The 21,320-nt window shown below is 36.6% G+C and overlaps 1 protein-coding gene across 7 annotated transcripts in view; it reads right to left on the minus strand.

The window, feature by feature from the left end:
* Nucleotides 1–21,320, minus strand: part of PAK3 (p21 (RAC1) activated kinase 3) — a 294,267-nt gene that overhangs the window by 52,799 nt on the left and 220,148 nt on the right. For all 7 annotated transcript variants that reach the window (XM_073013449.1, XM_073013446.1, XM_073013448.1 and 4 more), the window contains 3 exons: nt 15,357–15,488; nt 14,678–14,843; nt 5,211–5,274 (listed from right to left, as the gene is read on the minus strand). In XM_073013449.1, the coding sequence (XP_072869550.1) occupies nt 5,211–5,274; nt 14,678–14,843; nt 15,357–15,488 (362 nt within the window). The remainder of the gene's footprint in view (nt 1–5,210; nt 5,275–14,677; nt 14,844–15,356; nt 15,489–21,320) is intronic.

Below are 21,320 nucleotides of genomic sequence, written 5' to 3' on the forward strand. Positions count from 1 at the left end.
TGTCTAGACAAGCTAAGATATAAGTGGTGAATACATGCTGGCACAGATATAATCTCTAGGATTCAGAAAAACAAAAGACAGAAAAGGTCAATTAGGACCATGCCAGCCAAAGAGGGATTCATATGAGAGATGACAGTGAAGATGAGTGTGTGAATAAAATATAGGGGAAAGGTACATTACTGGGGGTAGGTGTTCATCTTATTTCTTGATACAACTCTTCTTTTCTCCCTGTCAAATATTCAGTGGGACCACAAGTATAGAGGTCACTGTGAACTCCCAGAACCTGATTCTTAACTGCTACTCTAGATTACACATAGTAGGCACTCATTAAAGGTTCACTGATGTTTAAAAGATACTTGTTAAACTGGATCCTCTGAGCTGCTTCCTCAAAAATATTTTTCTATTATAATGTCAAAGAGAAAAGACAATATGAACCTGAAAGAGAAAAAAGGCCTGTTTTTCAGTGCATTCTCATTTAAGGAAAGACCCTAACCTGAATTCAAATACATTAATGAGAAATCTGTGAGGACAGCTGTCAACGTTGTAAATTCAGCCCTCTGTTATATAGCTATTGCTTATTCAGGAATCACACAGGGTTGCCAATGATAGCCGTTGACTGAAATAAATATTTGATTTTGTTGTCTCATTCTACCTCATTTATTAAACAAGTGATTTTATATAACTATTCTAGAAAGTAAAGATTCTCAAGTCCGCACCAGATATATTTCTGACAAACTCATGTTGTTGAGTTAATGATAATTTTGGGGTACCTGACTTTTTTTTCTTTCTTTCCTTATTTTTTAACTTTGCATAAATTTGTTCAAAATGTCTGGATTTGGTGGCCAATTATAGAACACTTTTCACAGCAAACCCAGTGAAACAATGTCATTTTTAGCCTTCAACTCACAGCTATGGCCTCAAATGATTAGACATGTGATTCTGAACTTGATTTATGGAAGATGGAGCCCAATTCTCTGACCCCAGGCCTGAATGCTGGGATGGCAGAAACCCATGCTGGAGAAAAATTTAGTTTTCCAAGTAAATGAGGGTGATTAATGGAGAGACTCTTCTCAAATCCAGCTCCTGAGAGTGAGTGAACTGTTGTGCTCTCTGAAATTGAGAATAGGATACTGGGGCTGATTATCCCTAACACCAAATGATTATTGACAACAATTTTGAATGTCACTATAATAATAGGTAAGGCAAAAACAATTAAAAATACAGATTTAATTTAAAAAAACTCTATACATTGAGAGTAGAGACTAGTTTATATAACTTAGGCCAGTAATTAATGAAAACAAAATCAGTTGAAAGTAATTTAAGTAAAAAGAAAATTAATATAAGTGGGAGGTGGTTTTTTTGTTGTTGTTCCAGAAAGAAAAAAGTCAACTTTTTGTCAACTGAGGGAAAACAATCTACTAAGATCAAAAAAATAAAATTAGCAAATTAAATAAATGATAAAATAGATTTAAGCCAGTAGATTATATCTTAAATACATCTTGATTTTACATTATGATCATTTGGGTTGTAGGGTGTGTGTGAAAATGGGCAGTAGAATGTGAAGCCAACATGCTTGAAGAAGACAGATATGCAGCACACACAAATACCCAGAGAATAAAGGAATCAGATGTGATGAGGCCGACCAAGTCATTGTGAAAGACAAAAATATGAAGACACACTGAGGAAAAACAGGGAAAGACAGACAGACACAGGAGGAGCAAGATAGGCATGTACATACACATGTAAATACAGAGGACAGAGGAAAGGAATAGTTAGAAAGACAAACATTTTCTTTTTTATTTTTTAAATTTTACTTTAAGTTCCGGGATACAAGTGCAGAACATGCAGGTTATAGGTATACGTGTGCCATAGTGGTTTGCTGCACCTATGAACTCGACATCTAGGTTTTAAGACCCGAATGCATTAGCTATTCGCCCTAATGCTCTCACTCCCCTCGCCCCCCCATCCCCTTTCCAGCCCCGGTGTGTGTTGTTCCCCTCTGTGTCCATATGTTCTCATTGTTCAACTCCCACTTACGAGTGAGAAGATGCGGTAGAAAGACAAACAATTTTCATTAGCTCAACAAATATTTATTGAGGCAAAAACAGGCCCACAGAGATGGAGTTGGCAGACAGCTTTGCAGTTCTTTGAATCTGGCCAAAGAGAATCTAGCTGTTGATCATAACTGCACAAAATTGTTTTTGAGGGCCTACTAAGTGCAAAAGCACTGTGCTAAACACTAAAGAAGACAAAAGTAGAAATACAATAGACTCCATACCCTCTAAGGACATATTAAAAAGTTGTGTTGGGCCTATGAGTGAACTATCTGCTACTTTATCATTCTTTAAAATGATGAACTTGCTGGGAATTTAAAATAGACCTTTCTGCAGTGGCAAGCAGGATTTATGCTTCGATTTTTCATTTTAGATTATGAAAACTGTACAAAGAGACTCAGAGATAGAGAACTTTCCTTTTCATCTTTAAAAGTCACAGGCATAAATAATAGCCAAGAGAGGAAATCTCTTTGTTACACAAAGTTGCTTGGTGGCCTGATCTTTGTTCTTGGCAAAATTAGTCTTGTTTCATTACCTAGTATCTGGGAGATATCTGAAACCATCTTGTACTTTTTCCTTTTAAAATTTAATGCTATTTTTGGCTCAGTTGGCTTTTAGTTGGAACAATCAAAATTATAACATCGCCCACTCTCCAAAAAACAACCATGGAAAAACACTTTACGAATAAATAAACAACTCCCAGTTAAGTCTACAACTAGAGCATTACTGCCTATTAGAAATATAATATGAGCCATGAGCCACGAGCCATATTTTAAATTTCTTAGAGCTACATATTTAAAAGTTTTTAAAAGGTAAAATTAATTTTCATAATATATTTTCTTTAATCCAATGTATGCAAAATATCTCAACATGTAATCAATAAAAATGTATTAATGAGATATTTTACATTCTTTTTTCATACTAAGGTTTTGAAATCAGGTGTGCCTTTTATACTTATAGTACATCTCCTTTTGGACTAGCCACATTTCAAGTGCTCAATAGCCAAATGTGGTTACTGGCCACTGTACTGGACAACAATGATTTGGAGTATTACTTCTAAGTGGATTGAATATCCTTTCCCTTCCTATTGTTAGCTCTACCAGAGACTCAACCAGATAAAAATAAAATCTAAAAGCCAACTTTTGTTTTCTAAGTCCCTTTAGTACATAATACTGTCTTTTTGCAATCTGTCTGGTGGTATTTACCCTTTAGGCATGAAGAAGGAGAGTTGTTGAGGTTTGTATATGAACTTGGGAAGGTATAGCTTTCTTACTTAGGTAAAACAACCAGTCCACCAGAAGTAGACAGGGAAAATTCCTGGTGGTAGAAAATGGCTCTAGAAGCTGGCCCCGCTCTGCACTTGGTTGAATTGAGTAAGCTTGCCTCAAGGTTCTTCTGGTACCCTGTATCCCTCTGTCGAGCACTTATCAGTGTAGACTGTAAGTTCCTTGAGGGCCCACACCATCATTACCCATCTCTGTCTCTCTAGCACCTAGCATAGTGCCTGGAACATAGTGCTCAAGAAATATCTGCTAAACAAATAAATGAATTCACATAAATTCAGTTTCTTGTGTGCACTAGCCACATTCCAAGTGCCCCATAGCCACACACAGCCAGTGGCTACCATATTAGACAGCACAGATATAGAACATCTCTATCATCACAGTAAGTTCTATTGTTTATCACTGTTTTAGAATGAGTAGAAATATTAATTTGACCCATTCGGTGACAGGGAGCTTCTAGAGACCACAAAACTCTTCTTTTTTGTGAGCAAATGAGAATACATTTTAGCTCCCTGGAAAGTTCAAATACAATGTCATTATAGTTTTGACTGGAAGAATAAACTTGGCCATGCATTTCTTCCTGAGTTTGTCTCCCTTAGGGTCTTCTCATCTTGATTCCCGCCAGGCACAGTTTCCATGAGTGCCTCTCCTATTCTCTAGCCCAAATGTCTGATGAATGCTTTCCCTTATTTCCTGAGATACACTGTCAATTTCAAAAGAAACTTTAGTACAAAAGCTAGGGGGAAAAACAAAGAAAATATAAAATCATGAAAAACAATCAAGCTTATATGTGATATATACTTTTTTGAACCTAAGTATGCCAGGAAAAGCAGTGTGGTTCTTGAAGAAATTCTACCTTCTCTTACCCTAAAATAATGAGACTGTAATGGCTGATGGGCTAGCACAATTTTGCAAGCATATTGGCTGTAACCCTTTGTCTTGAGCCCCTTGCCTCAGCCAGGAAAAGTCTGAGGTGACATCTTTGTTTCTGACATACAGTAGTTGGTGTCCCTGAATATGTGTCTCACTCCTCATTTAACGGTGTCCATTAAGAATATTCCATTTTCCTTTAAATAAAACTTTTCCCTGTTTCAAATGCTGTTGCTTGCTCAGATCCACCTGCCTAGTTTCACCTTGAGGCCCGAGAGACATGCATGTGTACAGCTGACTTGCAGAACTGGTGACTCCTGCCTTCAGCCTTAGTGAATAATCTAATGCAATGGTTCCCATGTCTTGCTGATTATCAGGATTATCTGAGGAACTTTTGCAAAGTTTAGATCACTGAACCCCACTCCAGACTTCTAAATCAAATCTTTGGCAGTGGGGCATAGGAATCTTTATCTTTAACAAGTATACTAAGTGAAAATGATGCACTAGGTCTCATTTAGGGATTATTGTCTGTTTCCTCCATACTCAGTCAACTTTGCCTACCTCTGGATCATTCCATAAGGACATTCCCCACCCTCACTTTGTCACTCTACATTTTGACAATAAAACAGGATCTTAATCATACCATCCATGGAGCTGTAGGGGGAATTGCGATAAAGGGGGTTTTTATGTAAGCTAGAAGTTTCCATAACCCTACTGCTTTTTCTAGAGAAATCTGTTTGAATCTTCTAACTACATAGGATCGAAATGTCCCCACAGAATTTACTGCCAGGCCAACAATAATGAAGATTTCAGCAGGATGTGTTCCTAGGTTAATGAACAGTCAGCCCTCCCCCTGAAAGGCCAATACTGAGAATGCAAGACACAAATATAATCTAGGAAATGAGAAGCATAATTTATGCGAAACCCAAGCTCTTACTGAATTTTAATTTTAATGTATGTTGCTTGTACTCATCTTTTTATATTTCAAATAACAATCACTTACCCTTGACCAATTTTTTCAAATCTTGTGTATTTTTTCTTTGGGTCCCCAACACTCACAATGCTTCCTAAGAGATGGGTGGGGAGAGAAGAAAAGAGGAGGAGGTGGAAGAGAGAAAGAGAGAGAGAGAGAGAGAGAAATGGAAATTGATTGACTGTTTTTTAATTTAATAATGAAAATTAAGATGCCAGAGTCAGTGACAAATAAAACATTAGACAAATACTCCCATGTGATTTCTATAATTTATATAAAATGATACTTTCTACTTATTAAAATAACAAATAATTTTATAGTAATTAAAGTAGTAATAATAACTCATTTTGCTTATATTCAAAATTACTGATATTTGGAAAACAAAACTTGTCACAATCCAACATCTATAAAAAGTTCTCATGATACTATATATTAGGATATAAAAACCATCTAAGAAAGGGATGGAGCTGGAGGTCATGATCCTAAGCAAACTAATGCAAGAAAAGAAAACCAAATACTGCATGTTGTCACTTACAAGTGGCACTTATAAGAGCTAAACAATGAATACACATGAGTATAAAGATAGGAACAATAAACACTGGGGATCACTAGACAGGGGAGGATTGGGAGAAGGGCTGAAGAACTACCTATTGGGTAGTATGCTCACTGCCTGGCTGTAGGCATCATTAGAGTCCCAAGCCTCAGCCTCACACAATTTACCCATGTAACAAACCTGCATATGTATCCTTTAATCTATAACAGAAGTTGAAGTTATAAAATACAAAAATGTGCTCAGTCTCATAAATATTCCGGAAAATACACATTAAAACCAGAATGAGTTAACACTACAGACTGATCAGAATGGCTAAAATTGAAAGGGTTGTCAATACCAAATGTTATCAATGATGTAGAGCAATTGGAACCCTTGTGCACTGATGCTGGGTACATAAATTGGTATAATCGCTAAAAAACAATCTAAGAACTTATCCACACTATTTAGTAAAATCACTATCTTCTCTGAATTGAAGTTAAGCACTATGCTATATCCAATTCTGCTGGACAAATATCTATTGAGTATTTACTATGTACCCAGTACAGTGCTAAGGGTGTGGGGATGGAAATGAGTCTAATGAAGAACAAATTATGATCATAAAGTAATGAGACCCATGCATTTTCAAAACATACATTTCTGAACCTAGGACACTGTTAGTGCTCCAAAGATTTGAACAGATTTACTGACATATGATTTACATACCATAAAGTTCAATGACCTAGAGTGTGCAATTGAATGTTTTTAACATATTTACTGAGTTGTGTAAATGTCATCATGATCTAATTTTAGAATGTTTTCATTATTCCAGAAAGAAACCTTGTACCTGTTACTTGTTAGCAGTTACTCCCCATCCTCCCTCAGCTTGCCAAAACATACCTCGGCAACCACTAATCTACTTTCTGTTTCTATAGATTGCTCCGAACATTTTTAGTAAGTTTATAAGCTACATAAGAAAACTATTAATTGATCATATTTGGCTCTTTAAAAATATTAGTTTTGCTATTTCAAAAAAATCCAACCCATCACTCAGAGGATGAATACTTGCTATGACTCAGAATAAATACCACAGAAGTAGCATTGACTCCTCAATGCAGTGTTCAAATAGGTACAGAAAAAACTTGGGATTATAGAACCACCATGGGAATAAGGGTGCAGCTTCTCAAGGGTACTACTTTGAAGGGCATCATTTATTTGGATGCCTCTGGCCCGCCTTTCTTTTTGGAAGCAAACATGTCAGTATTATTACCTTTGAGTTAGTTATATCTTACTAACACATAGTACAAATAAGTGTACGGTTGGTTGGTAAGACAAGATTTTCACATATGAACTAATCAAGAGATCTGTAGATTCTATCTTCTAGTTGTCACTCGTATTCATACTCTTCTCTCTATGCCCATGGCCACTGTTATTGTTCGGGCCTTCAATACTTCTTATTCAAACAATTGTGCCAGTCATAACCTACTTATAGACTCTGCTTTCTCTAGTTCCTCTTACACCACGCCTTTGGAAAAGGGTGACCATATTATTCATAAAATGAGACTGTCCTGGACAGACTGAGATGTACAATAACTCTATATCAGAATGATTTTGCTCCACTGTTCATGATTCCTCAAAAGCTCCTGCCCACTGCAAGATCAAATCCAATTTCTGTAGTTAAACAGAGAAGGCCCTTCACCATTCAGCATCATCTGGCTCCTATCTAACCAGTCTAGCTTTATATTATTCTTTTTCTCCCCCCTTACTACTTTATATCCTAGTAATGCTATCACTATCTAGTGCTTAGGTCTTTGCAGGTGCTCCCCCTTTTCCTTTCCTATCTAACCCATGAATTCTTGTCATTTAAATAAAATCTCAAATTATCCACCTCTATGAAGTCTTCTCTGATCATTTCACTGAGACTTACATGCTGCTTCTCGAGGGCAGGAACTTTGTCTTTTCATCCCTGTAACTTTGGAGCCTAGAACAGTGGCTGCTACTAAACAAATATTTGTTGATTAAATGAATAAGAACAAGAAAATATGTATTTAAGTGCTCAATTATATGCTACAGATAATACTTCATGCTAATTTATACAACAGTCTATTCTCTTTTATATGCTAATTATATGCTACAGATAATACTTCATGCTAATTTATACAACAGTCTATTATAAATTAAGTAGACAACTTAATTTAGACCTAACAGTAGATAGCATACCTTGAGAAAAATAATCAGTTAAACATTTCATGCATGGATTACTCATCAAGTTGTTGGGTTTTTTTTTTTTTTTAATGAAAGTTCACTTTTCAATTAAGTTAAATAACACTTAGCTAATATATGGGTTGTTATAATACTTTTTCTTTTGTATTTCCACTCAGTCAGTAGTACTGTCAGTCCATCTACTCATTAGCCTGAGTTAGAAATCTGCGAGTCATCATTGACTCTTTGTCTCTTACTATCACTTATCACATGCAGTTGTCCACCAAGGGCCTATATCTTGTTACCTCCTAGACGTCTTTTGAATGTGTTCCTTCCTCATTACTACTGCTTTAGTTGGGCTCTCATTATCTTTTCCCTGGGTTATTCCAACAGCCTCCTAGCTAGACTCCTAGACTAGCTGCTGCCCCCTCTGTTCAAGGCTCTACATCTCTATCAGGATCCTCTAAGTACAGACCTGATGATGTGATTCTCTGGTTCAGGATTACTTGATAGCTCCCTAACACCTACAGATGAAAGCCAAAACTCCTTGGCAATGCAAGGTTCCTAATCTGGCTCCCGCTTCATTCTCTTCTCATCATTTACCACTTCCTCACTAGAACTTCATGCTCTGAGCATAACAAACTAATGGTAGCTCATGATCAGCTCCTGCTTAAAAGTTCAGTTTCCTCTCCTACAATGCCAGTGTCACCATATACCACCAATTCTTTATTCAAGTAACACCGAATAAGTCAGAGTTCCCAGACATATGCCTTCAAGTCTTCTTTACATGCCATTTGCTGCCTGAAATGTCCTTCCCATATTTTCTCTGTGGCAAGTTCCTAGTCATGCTTCAAAACTTTGTTTAGACGTTGCCTCTTCTAGGAAGCTTTCTCTGATCCCTTTGAATAATTAACAGCTTCACTTTTCTGTGCTACTACTGTATCTTCTCTCTCTCTCTGGCCCTTGCTCTCTCTCTCTCTGTACTTAATATATCAGATGTCTATATCTATCTATTTGGAACTTTGACTTGCAAGAATTAGAACTGAAGGGTTCCATAATCATCTGGCATCCATTCAATGTTGTATCTATGGCTAGAAATATACCTGATATACATGATAGGAATTCCACAGTTTTTCCTGGTTCACTTAAGGTCTCGGTCACAATGTAACACTTGTGCTGAGTTACTCTCTGTACTAAGCAGTCATCTGCATAGGTTCCTTTGTGTGTGCATGGTATTTGATATCGCCTTTTAGACTATGTCTTAAGGACAAGGAGCCATGTCTTATTCATCTCTGTATCTTCAGTGCCTCCTCATACAATGCCATGTGTAGAATATATTGAATACTAAATGAATATTTTCCAAATTACAGTAAAATACAATTAGTTATTTCCGTTTGTAAATGCTCCATGGTTTAAGGCAAGGGTTGGAGAATATATTTTACTTGAACTGTATCTATAGAATGCCACCAATTTAGCAATTTCTGAGTTGGCCTTTTATTTTTCAACTTGTCTAAAAGATTTCTATATAACTGAGAGCCATCCTTATTCAAATTAGCTATTAATGGGCAAGGGCCTGGACTTTTTTATTTTAATGAAATGATTTTAAAGTAATTTGAAGCCATAATTTTATTAAGCAGTTTATAGTCTTCTAAAAGTTTTGCTATTAAGTTGCTAAGCAAACTTTTTTCAAAGCAAATAAGCTTCAGCCCAAGTCACTTTCTGAATTATAACCCATTCCAATTGGTGGAGTTCAGTTAATGTGGCTTTATGGTAATAAATTATTCAACCTTTATTTCCATGTTATGCAGGGGAAAAAAAACTGGAAATAAATCCTTTCACAAGGATTACCAAAAGACAACCATTTTGATGAGATTCCACTTCTGAACTTAACTGCTATTCAAATAAAATGGTGTCTCCACACCCATTGCCCTTCACAGCAGAGTGTGTGCTGCCATCTACTGATGTTAGGTAAGTATACTAGAGGCCTTGTTTACCATTCTCAATCACAAAACAAGCTTTTAAAGTTATCTTTTCCATTAGTTATTATAATTTGCTTTTGTAAATTATGATAGATAAAAAACACTGTGACACAGTAGGGAGAAAGTTTTTAAAAATCAGCAAATCAAAATCAAAAGAAAAAAAAGCAATACCAGAACAATTTCCTACCAGAACTTCCTAAATAAGAAAGAAACTATTCATTTTAAAGTACAGGTTTTAAGAACACTAAATACTTACATTTGAAAATAGCATTTATGATTTCAGTTCAGTGACAGAAAAGCCCATCAATATATTTTCTGACTAAGGTGAACTCCCACCATTAAAAGATTATCCTTTCAGCATAATGAAGATTTTGATTTCTGAGAAAAAGTAAAATAATTATCTAAACTGATATCAGTTCTATATGAGGGTGAATTAGGAAAAAGGCTTTGAGTGAGGAATGCTGAGGGAGGCACGAGGCAAGGAGTTGGTGATTGTGGGGCCCAGAGGAAGGAGGTTGAAGACAAATTTCCTGTATTACACAACTTTACTGACAGTCAATGGCTTTTGAAATTTGTCACTAAAATGTGGGCGTTTCCTTTTTTATTATACTTTAAGTTTTGGGGTACATGTGCAGAACGTGCAGTTTTGTTACATAGGTATACACGTGCTATGGTGGTTTGCTGCACCCATCAACTCGTCATCTACATTAGGTATTTCTCCTAATGCTATCCCTCCCCTAGCCCCCCACACCCCGATCTCAGTGTGTGATGTTCCCCTCCCTGTGTCCATGTGTTCTCATTGCTCAACTCCCACTTATGAGTGAGAACATGCAGTGTTTGGTTTTCTGTTCTTGTTTCTTTATTTTTCAACAGATCGGGACAGACCACAATGAACAAGCCAGACCCAGGCTCTTTGTCTGTGTAAAACCGAAAGATGACCTGTTCATTTCAGCCAATAATGATTCTTGGTCTGGCCACCACAATCAGTATCTGCATGGAAGATGAAGAATAGCTCTGTGGTCTGGGCTGCCCATCTCTTAGTAACCGGACCCCTGACACTGAAGGTGAGGATGGTTTAGTAGAGGCTGCCATCTACTCTTCATCATGCTTATGAGGTCCACTCTGGTATGGGATATTGGCCATCTTTCTACTTCCCTGTTTCCCTTTTTCCTCTCTTTTGCCTCTCAGCACAGGCTGCTCTACTTTTTCCCCAAGCTCCAATGGGGCCCTTGAGTCCAAGATACTTGATGGCTTCTGTACAGTAATCATACATCTGGGATTATTCCTGGTTTCAATCATTCTGTCACACTGGTAAGACCCCATAACCCCATTTTTATGCTGAAAAATATGATTGCTCTCACTCTAAAAATAGCATAATAACAATTTTATACTACTGTTTATTGTGCTAGATGTCTTATCTACTTTAACTCATTTAGTCCTCACACAACCTCCATTATGTAGGTACAATTATTATCTCCATCTTTCAGATAAAGAAAATGATGTTTGGAGATGTTAAGTGACTTGACTAAGGACATACAGCTAGTATGAGTCTATGACTCAGACCCAGTGATGACTTATTTCAAAGCTTGACCCATTGTATTATATTATTAAGGCTTTATACTTATGTAGTAATAATTACCACTTATTGAGCCCTTATGATGTACCTGGTACTGTTGCTGGGGTTTTTATATTATCATTATCCTCACTTTTTAGATGAGAAAATGGGGGTCCAGAGAATTTAAATAACTGGCCCTAAGTGACACAGCTAATAGCAATGGGTCTGTGATTTAAATGTAGATCCTTCTGACTCCAATATCTGACCTCTTAACCATAGGATGAGCTCCTTAAAATCCATCCTATAGACAGAGTCTTGAAATGTAGTAATGGGCTAGGCTTGGTGGCTCCTGCCTGTAATCCCAGCACATTGGGACGCTGAGGCAGGAGGACTGCTTGAGCTCAGGAGTTCAAGACCAGCCTGGGCAACACAGCAAGACCCCATATGTACAAAAAATAAAAAAAAAAATAGCCAGGCATGGTGGCATAAACTTAAAATTATAGTTACCTGGGAGGCTGAGGTGGATTGTTTGAGCCCACGAGGTCAAGGTTGCAGTGAGCTATGATTGTGCCAGTATACTCCAGCCTGGGTAACAGAGCCAGACCTTATCTCTTACAAAAATGTAATTTTGTAAAAATGTAGTTATGATTCTTATCTCCATTTCACAGGTTAAAAATTGAAGCTCAGAGGAGTTAAGTCACTTGTCTGAAGTTATCCTTAGACAAAGGTGTAATGGCAAAGAGAAGGCACAGAGAGGGTAATGGTGGAGCAGGAAAGTCTGACTTTGTGGACTTTAGAGTATAGTTCACTGGATCTGCTTCATGAGAAGCACTGCTCCATTTCTCAGCAGGTTCACCCTGACAAAATCTACAAATTCAATGTAAGGTTGGCAGTCACAGGTGGCCTGCTGGCTAGAGGGAAAATGACTGTCTCTATGCCCAAGCATGAAGTCCAGTATAGAAAAAAAAAACCCCACTTAATTCTTAATTAAAATGTATCAAATTAGCTTCCCCTTCTTCACCAAGTTGCTCAGTGTAGAGCAGAATAAACAACAAATAATAAGGACACAGCTCTAGCACGATTAGAGTTTACAAGCAAAACAAGATTTTGGTCCAAGAAAATAATGCTTGTTTCTCTGTCAACTAACTTAACAAAACTATACAAGCATTTTTGTTGTAATACATCCATTGAGATTTGAAACAGATACCAAATAACAGTCATTTTATTAAAGCAAGGCTGTTGGATTTTTAAAATCTGATATAATCACATAGGTCATGTCTACATACGCAAAATAAAGAAAAACATTGTGGCAATTGTCTGAATAATTGGACTTAAATTATTCCAGGCAATTCTTTCATTTCATTCTTCCTTTTTACAAAAATAGACAATTGGGATATGCAGAAGCAAAGTAGGTAGGTAATGGAAAAGGTGTAAGCTTTGAAGGTAAACAGGTCTCAGTTCAAACTTTGGCTGTGCCACACATTAGTTTGGTGACTTGGTCAGTTAAGCTTTTTAAAGCTTACTTTCATTCACTGATCTGTAAAATGAGGATATTAGGATCAGCTGCAAGGAACTACTGTGAAACTATGATAATGTATGTAAAGTGGCCCACCCAGAAGGTGCCCAATAAATGAGAATTACTATTGCTGTTATTACAGCAAATGGTTAGTATCAGTGCTAGTGGCATATTTAATCATGAATAGTAAAGTCAGCAAAAATCTAGCAATTGTAGTTCTGAGTGCTCACTGACAGCTGCAACTCCGACCTTTGCCTTTCCAAATGCATCTAACTCAAATGCCTCAATTTCAGTACTGTTGACATTTTGGACTGAATAATACTTTACTGTAAGGTGGACGAAGGGTAGCTGTCCTGTGCACCGTAGGATGTTTAGAAGCATCCTCGGCCTCTACCCATTAGATGCTACTAGCAATCTCTGAATCAGGACAATAAAAATAGTCTTCAGACGTTGCTAAATGTCCTTGGGAGGGCAAAATCATCCTACCACCACCTCTGCAGAGCCTCCCTGTGGCCTATAGTGGGAATTACTCTCTTCCTTTTCTGAGGTCTTTTAAATAAAAATATACATGAAACGAGATTCTCTTATGCTGTAATTGTATCATATTATTAAATCGTATTTTCCAAAAAAGATTAAATTTCTTGATGACAGGAAAGTTTCATTCTGTTGTGTCCTCCAAAGTTTCTTGTATAGAACAGACAAGTAGGAACTCAGTAAAGATGTATTTGTTTACTTATTTTTTTCATTCATTCCCTCAACAAGCATTTGCCGTATGCCTTTATGTAATAGGCATGAACTAGGAGTTGGACATGTAAGGAAAAAAAGGCACAGTCCCTGCTGTTAAGAATCTCACAGTGTAGTGAAGAAGTCAGACTAATATGGTTTGATATTTGCTCCAACAGAAGTGGTAAGGAAGAGACGCCCTTAACTTGGACTGGGAGAGACAAGCAACATTTTTCTGAGGAGGCAACTTTTGAGCTGAGTTTTGAAGGATGAGTAGGAGTTAGTCAAACTGGGGGTTGGAGGGGGAGGGCACTTATTGCTGATATCTAGCAATTTATTAGAGGCTTTTATAGTATGAGTTTAATGAATATGCTTTACAAACCTTTGACTTTTCAGCAGATAATCCTTTTTTTATCTTCTTGACCCAGAAAAGTAACTAGAAGGTGAGTGTTTTCTAAAATTGGGGCAACAAGTGTGTACACACAAGTATGTACATACTAATGACATTGTGGAAGGAAGCTACTAGCATTTGCTAGTTCTGTCTCTCCTGCCACATAGCAATGCTTCTGAATTAAGGGAAAAAGCTATATTATTTGTTGTTACAAGTTTTGATTGACTGTGTTGGGCTTTGAGGTTAACATATCTATCATCACTGATTAGTTGAGGGCCCTTGGGTTATGATCATAACATATTTTATCAGACTATTCTATCTCTTTTGAAGATGTAATATTAAAACTTGCTACTTAATTTGTCTTATCAATTTTCATCTCAATTGATTCCTTCAAGTAAAAATATTTAGTTCCTGTCAAATTAGGAGTGGAAGGGAGAAAGTGTTCTGGCATATGCAGTGAGTCCCAAATTTTTCATCTCATGATTTTGGGAAGTCTGGAGTTCATATAAGCAGATTAAAACTTTCAAAGGATCAATTCCCATTTTAAATGGTTTATGAGAAACACTCCCATGAAGAAAGTAATCATGGCAAAAAGTACTCACTTAGCTTCTCTAAGATCTCCTCATCTGTCATCTTGGATTTTTTTCTTTGCCGATCTGTGTTCCTGTACAAAGTACTGGAATTGGCATTTTCAGCAGAGGGTGGTGTGACCTCTTTATTTGGTGCTGCTGGTGAAGCAATGGATTCAACCACAGAACGAGTGTAGATCTAAAACAACAGAAAGTTCTGCAATTAAAACAGCAGGCCAAGGAAAGAGTGTGAAGTCAATGTATTGTAATATCAATGAATTTTTAAAGACAAGTGGTATTTTCTTAAAAAAAAAAAAAAGGACTTTGAGTAGCTGAAAGTACAACACTATTGAAAGATCATGGGAGCTAGTCTTTGGATGTCCCTATACATGCCTTGCTAATTGTAGTCTGAGGACCTCTGTTTATGCAATTCTTCCTACCTGGTTCACATGGATTTCCTTCCTTATCTTAACTTCTCCAACATTTTTATTACTTAGCAGTTATGTATTGTTTGGTATTATTCTCTAATTGTTTAATGTGCTAATCTTGTATCCTCAAACAGCATCCTCAAAACCTTGGTCATATTTTATACTCTAGCTCTTGGAACATAAAAGATGCTTAATAGGTAGCAGTAGATTAACTATATTCTAACTCTATGACTATTCCAAAGGGCATCTTTTGAATCATTTGGAAATAGTCCTTTGTGACTTACTGATTTTGTATGCTCTGGTCTTGGTGCGATAACTGGTGGTAGCTCATTGTCATCTTCTTCTTCTTCCTCCTCTTCATCTTCTTCTTCAGACACAGGAGGGGCCAGTGGAGGCTCAGATGCTGTTTTTGTACTCTTGTGACAAAAACAAAGTTTATAGATCAGGTATTAACTCCTTTGTTTTGTTTTTCTTCAGAAATAAAACAAAGGAAATGAAAATATTTAAGCATGTAGGGATAGGAGGAAACTACATCTTTCACAAATGATCAGAATCATCAACAATTTGGTGGCCAGGGCTTACTCACCTGAACATAATCTCTGAACTTGTTCAGAGATAAATTCATGTCATGGCTTAAAGAACCATGAAGTGTATTTTTTAAAAAAAATTCTCATTGAGCTGAAAAACAGTGGACTATTATTCACTTAATATTTTAAAGTTCAATGTTTTTGAAATACATTAAAAATCAAACTAATTTCTCTTACAGCCTTGAATCTATACTGGGAAGATTATCAATTTATTGATTGACAGTTTGTCCACTTGAAAAGAACTATTTTCTACCTAAGGATCAGAGCATACATATGCATATTGTATTAATATAGCTCTGTAAATACTCTCTAAGAACAAGCAAGCCAATAAATGTCTCTTCCCTGTCCAGCCTCCTGGAAAGAAGCACTCAGAGAGTAATAGACATGAAGATCTAAAGAATACTCATCCACATGAATAATCACTCAATATTAACCAAGAGTTAAATGGAGATTTTCGATGTTTTATCAACTGCAATAATACGACAGTACTGTGGTACAATAGCAATAATACCCAAGGACAGTTCTTGATCATTCATGTTAATACAGTGGTAAAATGGTTCCAAAGTTTGATTTTGAAAGACCCATGGCCATGGTTCTCAAAGCTTGGTTCCCGGATCAGCATCATTAGTATCATTAAGGAACTTGTTAGAAATGCAAATTTTCAGGCTCCATCCAGACCTATGAATCAAAACTCTGGAAGTGGAGCCCAGTGATCTGTGTTATAACAAGCCTTCCAGGTGATCCTGATGCATGCTCAAGTTTAAAAACCATGAACTATGGCTCAGGTCTGCACTGTTTAATATGGCCACATAGCAACCAGCCACATAAGGCTACAGAACACTTAAAATGTGGCCAGCCTGAATTGAGATGTGTTTCAAGTGTAAATTACATCCCAGATATTGTATACTTAATATAAAAAAATTGTAAAATGTTAGATTAATATTTCTTATATTGATTATATGTTGAAATGCTGGTATTTTGAATATATTGGCTTAATAAATATATTATTACAATTTATTTCACCTATTTTTTACTTTTTAATATGTGGTTACTAGAAAATTTAAAGTTATGAATATAGTTTATATTTCTGTTGGACAGTGCTATTATAGGTGGTTTTTTTTGTTTGTTTTTGGTTTGTTTTTGTGTATTTATTTTGTTTTTGTTTATGCCACTGGGCATACTGGCCTAACATAATCCGACAATGAATTTTCATTCTTTGAGGACAAAGCTCCTGAGGCAGTTACAGGCAGCCTGTTAATAGACCATTACATCAAAGGACCTCAATCATGATTAAAAACTCAATATTGCTTTTCTACAATCATGTATAAACATATGGTGAAGTAATAAGGTGTAATCATACATCTGAAAGGAGCCAGAAAGACTTATCAATTGTGAGAATAAAGACAACCTAGAATTTATAAACAAGCATTTGAAAGAATATTTTATTGCCCTGATATAGATGCTAAGTGGTTTATAGATTGAAGTTTGTATGTTTACTGAACATTGGTTTTCTTGTTTATGCAGCTATATTGATTCTTAATTTAGCCATAACAACTGGGCTATTACATTGTATAGTTATGTGGATAGCAACATCTGTTAAAGACATTAAGTTTCCAGGTTTTTAAAAAATCACTTTCTTCTTGCAAAACACTAATTCTTCAGGGGACTTCAGTGGGCACAGGGAGAAATGGGCTTTGGGTTATTGAAATTTGCTTTGATATTATGTTCCAGAAAGTTTTGCCCTATCTTATAGCAGCCGGTTTCAGGAATGTACCTAATCACTGTTTCTTTGTAGAAGGGTGGAAGCTGAGTACTTTTTTATATGGCAAATGGTGCTATTTTATCCATTAGGTAATATGAACCTTGCCCAGGGTTGATAAGTTTTACGTGGGCCTATGAAAGTGTTTGCCATCAGAAATAAATCATCAGCTCCAAAAAGCCAGAAGAAAACTATAAAGTCAAAATTAATTAATGTCTGATTAAATGTCTGTTAAGTATAACAATATGCCAACTTAACTAGTCTCTTATGTCTAGCATTTATAGAAATTTCATTATATTAAATATAAATTGTAGGTTAGATTTTCATATTTAGCAATAATTCTTGAATATTTACAATGATTTAACCAGAAATTATACCTAATCATACATTTTAAAAGTTACTTGTAAGTAAATAATTTCAAAATTAATATTTCAAAAATAATTTCAAAAATTTATAGCAAAAATATAAAGTGAAGTATGGGGGCCCTTTAATATGTTTAAAGCAATGCATGATGTGACCTCTACAAGTGAGAGTATATACAGTCTATTAGGCTCTAAAAACAGCCCTAGAGGCAAAAAGAATGATTCAAAGTCTAGTCTTCTTGGTCTAAACCTTAAACTGGTACAAAGACCAGTCAATGTCTGCTGGGCAAGGGGCAAGCTTACACATTTCAAGTCTTAATATTTCACTAGATAAGATCCACCTGCAAGATTTCACTGACTGTTAACATTCATTACTATCTTCACAGCTAATCTCCAATGGAAGCCATTCCCCATCTCCAAGGATAGACTTAAGGGACTATTAGAAAACCTGAAGGTTTGTGGAAAAAGAAAAAGACAGATATTTCTGTTTACTTTGGACCAAACACTATCCTGCCATATTGGTTGGTTGACTTGGAAGAATGTATGGCATTGAGTGGATAGTATGTTTTGAATTATGGTTGGGCCAGAGAGCATTAAAACCCCAGCAATCCACCAAGGATACCAATCTTCAGTACTGAGAACTGAAATTAACGATTTCTGCCCCTGTGTTAAAAAATACTGGGATCGGGCATACTTTACTGTCACCGTGTAAACAGTACTGGGACTGGGCATATTTTATTTTCCCTGTGTTAGGCAATATCCAGACAGACATACTTTAATGTTCTTATGTTAAACAATACTGAGAATAAGTAATAGCTTCTTACTTTAGGAAATACTTGTTTCTAGAAGATACCGTGAACCAACTAATTTGCTCATCGAGACTAACAGCTTGCTCACTAAAACTTGCTTCAAGCCCCTTCCTTTGCTATATTCACCAATACAAAGCTATTTTATCATAAACACTGCACAATGTTAACCCATTCCTCACCTTGCAAGACCTGCTTTAAAATCAAACAGTCTAAGCCCTAACACCCTATAAATAATCCCTTCTGATGTCCCCTTCTTAAGACACTAAGACTTTATCAAAGTAATGCTTTTATGTCACTCTAATTTTAATAAACATAGCTTTACTTAGAGGTTTTCTGGGTGATCATTTTTGGAGTCAATGGTGCAATGTTTCCATACTCTTCATTCCAGGCTGAGAATTACTGTATCTAAAACTTCTAAACTTACAGAAATATAGATAGATGGATAACAAGTAAGGAATATTTTTGTCATCAAATTAGATATTTTTGACACTCTAATTTTGCCAGACATTGGGGCAGGGAATGTAGTTCTTTGTTTTGTTTTGCTTTTTGAGATGGAGTTTCGCCATTGTTGCCCAGGCTGGGGTGCAATGGCACGATCTCTGTTCACTGCAACCTCCACCTCCTGGGTTCAAGCAATTCTCCTGCCGCAGCCTCCCAAGGAGCTGGGATTACCGGCATGTGCCATTATGCCCAGCTAATTTTGTATTTTTAGTAGAGATGGGGTTTCTCCACATTGGTCAGGCTGGTCTCGAATTCCTGACCTCAGGTGATCCACCTGCCTCGGCCTCCCAAAGTGCCGGGATTACAGATGTGAGCCACCGCGCCTGGCCAGGAATGTAGTTCTTAACCTGAGTTGGGTTCCAGACTCTTAGGGTTTGGTCTGTCTCCCCAGAAAAATACAGGTAGACACATTCTTTTACATATAACTTCAACAGTTCATAGATCTGAAGCCCACCCATGAACTCCAAGTTCTGAACATTGCTTTAGAGAATACACCAGCTAGAGTATGTACACACCAGTAGAGAACCTTAGGAAATTCCCTTTTCTCTGAGCTTAATTTTTCAAGGCCAAAGAACTTAGAGGTAAGGAACTTAGAAGCTTTAGACAATATAAAATGTTGTTTGGGGGCCACTTTTGGTGATTGTTTAGAATGTAGATTTTAGGTTTCTACTCCAGATCTACTCTGGAAGTGGAGCCCTGGAATCCTCAATTTAACAGAATCCCCAGGAAATTCTGATGCACACTGAAGTAAAGGAATTAAACTACGTTAAAAAAAAAATTAACCAGTACTGCAAATCACAAAAGAGCAATCTGTCAAGTGCACACCCAGTTGCTCTAAGCACAGATAATGGCACATTCAGTATGACAACACAATAATGACATATTATTGCTGTTACCTTCCACTTGGAATACTAACTAAGGATTCTAAATATGTCATTTTATTTTCAACAGTACAATAAAAATATGAAATTTTAAAATTAGCCTCAAATTAAAGAGTAGGGGCCTGAACAGTATTTGAAATTGAACACACTAATATCAAAGAAGCTACTACAAATAAGCAGTAAAGCAGGTGTTATATGACTATGACATCTCTCCCTGAGTTCAATATTAATTACAGAATCATGAGTTTAAAAAATTTAGAGAATACAACATTGCTTCTGTTTTAATTCTCACCCAGGCTACTAAAGGATGCAAAACTTGTGATCAGTTCAGACTATGTCTACAAGGGTTTGTCAGACCCATTAAATTAGATTTTGTAGACAGCCAGATCTATTGGGAGTTTTTTATGATGCAAAAAGACATACACATTGCGAAGCATACTCTCTTCTAAAACTATAAGGAAAACATAAGGTGCAGTTATCCATTCCTAAGGAACTGAGTCCCACTGAAGTGATTGAAATAGAATGTCGGGGTCCAATTCAGTTCATTCAATCAATAGAAACCTAGCCTTCATCAAGCCATCAATCTATTATCTTCACCTGAAAGTCCTGCCAGCCCTTCAAACTCAAACTGTCTAATAAGGAACTCAGCATCTTCCCACAGAAATCGGCTTCTCCTCAAAGACAGCATCATTATCTTTTTACCCACTAGCTATCAGTTTAAGCCTGCGTTCATCTTTGACCTCACTCTTTCCTCCAACATCCAATTAATAATCTAAATACCTCTAGAAATTGAATGTAATCTCCCCATTCCTGCTGCTACTACCTAATTTCTGGCTCTGATTACCTGGATGCTTGCAATATTCTCCCTACTAGTGTCCCTTCATCCAGTCTCACCATTTGTCCTTAATTCATTCTGGACATTTGCTGTCAGATTACCCTTCCCAAGGTCTAAGTGTTAATCACTTAACCCTCCTGCTCCAAAACACTTCAAAAGCTTCCCACTGAATACTGGAAAGCCAGATTCCTTGGAATACCATTTAAGGGCCTGTATGATTCGGTTCCACCTTAACCTTCAAGACTTATTTCCTGATTCCCTTTCTTGCATCTTAGTCTTCATTCAACCCCATATTCTTTGTTTCCTTGCTCTACTCACCAACATACCCTTTCTTATGCTTTTCTTTTTACTTAAAATGCCCTTCCCATCTTCACAGATCGAAATCTCATCTGACCGTTAAGATCTAGCTCAAATGCCAACTTTTATATGAAGCATTTTCTAACTTAACATTCAACAAATACATACCAAGTATCTATTTGGTACCAGACACTGAGCTTCAGCCCTTGGAGACAAG

This window comes from Chlorocebus sabaeus, chromosome X, assembly GCF_047675955.1.
Source record: "Chlorocebus sabaeus isolate Y175 chromosome X, mChlSab1.0.hap1, whole genome shotgun sequence".
Classification (NCBI taxonomy): Eukaryota; Metazoa; Chordata; class Mammalia; order Primates; family Cercopithecidae; genus Chlorocebus; species Chlorocebus sabaeus.